The sequence below is a fragment of the Leptosomus discolor genome, chromosome 2 (assembly GCF_034619465.1).
Source record: "Leptosomus discolor isolate bLepDis1 chromosome 2, bLepDis1.hap2, whole genome shotgun sequence".
Lineage (NCBI taxonomy): Eukaryota > Metazoa > Chordata > Aves > Leptosomiformes > Leptosomidae > Leptosomus > Leptosomus discolor.
The window spans coordinates 24,354,680-24,359,076 of NC_141392.1; the positions used below are offsets into that span (position 1 = coordinate 24,354,680).

The 4,397-nt window shown below is 63.3% G+C and overlaps 1 protein-coding gene across 1 annotated transcript; it reads right to left on the reverse strand.

The window, feature by feature from the left end:
- Positions 1–439: 439 nt before the first annotated feature.
- FOXA2 (forkhead box A2) lies at positions 440–2,451 on the reverse strand. The gene is made up of 2 exons (XM_086460759.1): positions 2,365–2,451; positions 440–1,702 (listed from the first exon to the last, which is right to left on the reverse strand). Exons 1-2 carry the CDS (start codon positions 2,449–2,451, stop codon positions 440–442), a joined length of 1,350 nt encoding a protein of 449 aa, XP_086316885.1.
- Between the last annotated feature and the right edge of the window lie 1,946 nt (positions 2,452–4,397).

A 4,397-nucleotide genomic window follows, 5' to 3' on the forward strand; every position in this document is an offset into this window, starting at 1 on the left:
CTTCCACACAAAAAAAATAGATATATTTATACGTCCTTGCAACGACGACAACAAAAAAAAAAAAAGCCCAACGGAAAAACCCCTCTTTCCGTCCCCTCACCCCCAACCCACCCCTCCCCACCAAAACAAACCACCCCACAAGGCAAACCAAGGGAATCACAGTCCCCCACACCCCCGGGCACGGGTGGCTTTGGGCCAGGGCAGGGGGAATGACCAACACGCCTGCCCTTGGCGTGGGCCGAGATGCTTGTGAGACACATGGCTGCTGTTTCCCGAACGAACGCAAACATCTGGAGCCAACAGAAAAAAAAAATAGATATAGATATATGTATATGTACCGTGCTCGACAGCGTTCATAGTCCATCGCTCTGCTAAGGGGCTGTGCGGGGGTGTGGGGGCTTCCCCTCCCTCGCCAGGGGAGGTTTTCCCCTCGCCCCTTTTAGGAGGAGTTCATGATGGGCCGGGAATACACACCTTGGTAGTAAGAAGTCTCTCCGGCTAAAGGGGAGGACTCTAAGCCATTTTTGTTCGTTACGGGCCCCATGGCCAGGCTGCCGGGCATGGGCGAGGCGTAGCCCGAGTAGTGCATCACCTGCTCGTAGGCCTTCAGGTCCATTTTGTGGTGGTGGTGGTGGTGGTGGTGAGGGTGGTGGTGCTGCTGCTCGGAGGAGGACATCAGGTTGTTGATGGAGAAGGGGTGGTTGAAGGCGTAGTGGTGCTCGGGCTTGAGGTGGGCGTCATGGGGCAGGCCAGCGTGTGGGGGAGCCAGGAGGTGCTGGGCCGGTGAGGCCGCTGGTTCCCCAGGGCTCAGCCCCGGCGTGCCCTTCAGGTCGGCCAGGGCACGCTTGTGGTCCTGGCACGGTGAGGTGCTGGCTGGGGACTCAGCGCCGGCTGAGCCCTCAGAACCCCCCGAGGAGCTGCCTTCCCCCAAGGGCTGGCTGGGGGGTTGCCCGGGCCCCTTCTTGCCCCCACCACCCGCCCCACTGCCCGCTCCGCCACTGTCCTTGGCAGCCAGCTGCTTCTCACACTTGAAGCGCTTCTGGCGGCGCAGGTAGCAGCCGTTCTCAAACATGTTGCCCGAATCAGGGTGCAGTGTCCAGAAGGAGCCTTTGCCTGGCTTGTCTGGGGAGCGGGGCACCTTGAGGAAGCAGTCATTGAAGGAGAGCGAGTGGCGGATGCTGTTCTGCCAACGTTGCTGGTTCTGGCGGTAGAAGGGGAAGAGGTCCATGATCCACTGGTAGATCTCGCTCAGTGTCAGCATCTTGTTGGGCGACTGCTGGATGGCCATGGTGATGAGGGAGATGTAGGAGTAGGGTGGCTTGGCGTGCGTGTAGCTCCGCCGGTAGGTCTTGGGGTCCCGCGAGCGGTTGAGGTTGGATTGCCCGTAGATGGGGCTCATGGAGTTCATGTTGGTGTAGGGGGCCAGGGCGTTCATGGAGCCCGCTTGTCCCCCCATGGGGCTCATGCTGGGGCTCAGATGGGCACCCATCCCCGCCACGCCAGCTGAGCCCATGCCGGGCATGGCCCCCGCACCTGGGGACATGCCAGTGAGTGAGGGGCTCATGCCCGTGTTGGCGTAGGACATGTTCATGGAGGTGGCAGCCGTCATGTTGGCCGTGGTGCTCATGGCCGACATGGTCATGTACGTGTTCATGCTGTTCATGCCCAGCCCCGCATTCATGTTGCTCACTGAGGAATAGCTCTGTAAGGGGCAAGCGAGAGAGAAGAGGGAGATTGGGGGGGGGGGGACGGGGAGGACGCAGGTGGGTAGCCCCGTCGGGGACAAGGGCAGCCTGGTGAGTGCGGGGGGGACAAAGACACCCCTAGACCAGCCTGGATTTCCGCTGGCGAGAGCCTCTGCAGCCCCGGGGCTTTGTGCCCAGTGGTCCAGGAAGGGTTAAATACCGGGGCGGGGGGGTATTAATGAAAACCAAATATATATATATATATATATATATATATATATATATATATATATATATTTATGTAGTAAAAAAGAGACGGAATGGCAGCAGGATCCTGGATCCCTGATCCCTCCTGGAAAGGGGAGTTGGAGGGAGGGGAAGAGACATCCCTGCCCAGAGCGAGAAAAATACCTGGGGCGGGGAAGAGGGGAACGCAAAAAATCGCGACTCGCCGCCCGACAGCCCCCCGCTGCCCCGCGCCCCCCCGAGAACCCCCGGCCGCGCTGCCGCCGCGCCCCTGCCCGCACCCGGCGCAGTCCCTGCCCTCAGCGCCGCCGGGCGCCCCGGCTCCGTGTTTAGTGCCAAAGTTAACCATGTCCCGGAGCTGGCACAGTAGGGAGAACCCGGCCGGGACCGGGGTGGGCCGGGGCGGGGGGAACCCCCCGGTTCCTTTTCTTACCTCGGGTTCCCCGTAGTAGTTGCTCCAGTCCGTGTGCTCATGGCCTTCCATTTTCACCGCTCCCAGCATACTGGAAGTGGAGTGCATGGCAGTTTAAAATTTAACAGCCACAACAAACGACGACAGAGAGCAACCCCAAAAAAAAAAAAAAAAAAAAGTCCCCAGCCCTCCCTCCCCTCCGTCGGAGCCTCTGGAGGAGGAGGAAGAGGAGGGAGGGAGGAAGGGGGGGGGGGGGGGGGGGTCGAGCGGCGCTGGGGCGTTTTTTTTTTTTCGCTGCTGCTCCTTGGGTGGGTTTTCGCAGTGCTTCGCGGCGAAGAGTCGCCCGGAGGCGATGGAGGAGCTGGAGGAGGAGGAGGAGGGAGGAGGGAGGAAGAAGAGGAGGAGGAGGAAGAGGAGGACAAGTGCTGCAGTGACGTGGGTGCCCGAGTGATATAGCACGGAGCGGCCGGGCGAGCCTCCAATCCCCAGGTCCTCGGCTGCCCATTTGAATAATCAGCTCACACCTAGGCGGGAGCTGCTCCTCCGCGGCCCCCCGCGCACCTATCCGCACCCCGCCGCAGACCACTGGGCGTCCGGCAGCACCCCGGGGCACCGGCACGACCCCACCCGTACCCGGCTTCCACCCCAACATTGCAGGGGGATCCTGTGGGAGCCTATTTCCATCACAGACCTCTCCCCGCCCCCCTCCTCCCCGCACCCCCGGCCAGCCCCGATGGGAGACGTTCCCCCCCCGCATCCAGACGGGAGTCGTTCTTCCCCCCGAACCCCCCAACGGGGGGCAGCTCCCAGCCCATACCCACGCACCTTTTCTCCCCGCGGCTGCTCGGCGGAGCCCCCGGCCCCGGGGCTCAGCCCGCCGCCCGCCCGGCCGTGCCCCGGCTCTGCCCCATCAGCAGCCGCCGCTCTGGCTCTTCCCCGGGCTCCGGCTCAGGTACCTACAACAAATTCGTAACTAAAACAAACAGGGAGGGCAGGGAAGGAGGAGGAGGAAGAGGAGGAAGGCGGGGGGGGTGGGGGGTTGGGGGTGGTGGGAGGTGTGCGGCGGGCGGCGCGGGAGAAGCGCCGTCGGGGACCCGGGGGCTGCGCCGGGCCGGGCGGTGCGGGGTCCCTGTGGGCGCCTTCGGGGCAGCAGCGCTGCTCCCGCTGCCGAAACGCCCCGGTGGAGGGAAAGAAGGAAGGAAGGAAGGAGGGAAGAAAGAAGGACAGACGGACCACAAAAATCACCCGGCTCCAAAACCCACCCGGCTCCACCGCCCGCCCCATCGGCGCTGCGGGCACGGCGGGGTCCAGCCGGCGGAGGGGGACCGAGCGCGGCTTCTTCCCCGGCGGGAGGGAGCGGAGGGCTTCCCTCCACCTCCACACACCCCTCCCCGGGCTGGGGCCATGCCTCCCCGGGCTGGGGCCATGCCTCCCCCGGCAGCATCCCTGTCTGTCCGTCCCCCCCCCCGCCCCTTCCCCCTGCGCCGAGGTGCGCCCTGGCCGCCTCCACCGCGCCCGGGGGTTTGTTTTTGCCTCTTTCATAGATCCCCACCTACAGCTACCCACCTTCGAAAAAACCCAGAAACCGCCGATTTTTTCCATTTATTTATTTATCGATCCCGAGAGAGGAAAAAGAAAAAAGCCCAAACCCAACCCATCGATCGGCACAGGCTGGCGATAGTTTTTAAATATTGACACAAACCCACCAGAGAGTAGGATTTCACCTAACCAGCACCCTCAGCAGTCATCGCTAAACGAAAACAACCCCACCGCCTCCAGGAGGGCACGCTCCTATCGCGATAGCCGCTGCGACAGTCGCAGCCCGCCTCCTTCCCCTCTCAGCCCAGCCCTTTTCTGCCCGTATTTAGAGGATCTGGGGGTCGGTTGGGGTATGACCCGAGGGGGGGGGCGGCAAGCTGGGGAGTACCCCCAAAAGCGAGAGGAGCCGCGGTGCCCCCGCCGGGAGGGGCCCGTCCCGCTGTCCCGCCGGCTAAAAGCGGTGGTGGGGCGCCCCCTGTCGCCTGCTGGAGGTTTGCAGGGCCGGGGGGGTGTGT

Excerpts from the sequence above, each read along its gene's own strand:
- FOXA2 (XM_086460759.1), bottom strand. The coding sequence starts at position 2,451 with ATGCACTCCACTTCCAGTATGCTGGGAGCGGTGAAAATGGAAGGCCAT. Across the intron at positions 1,703-2,364 it reads ACTACTACGGGGAACCCGAG|AGCTATTCCTCAGTGAGCAA; the intron begins GTAAGAAAAGGA and ends TGCCCCTTACAG.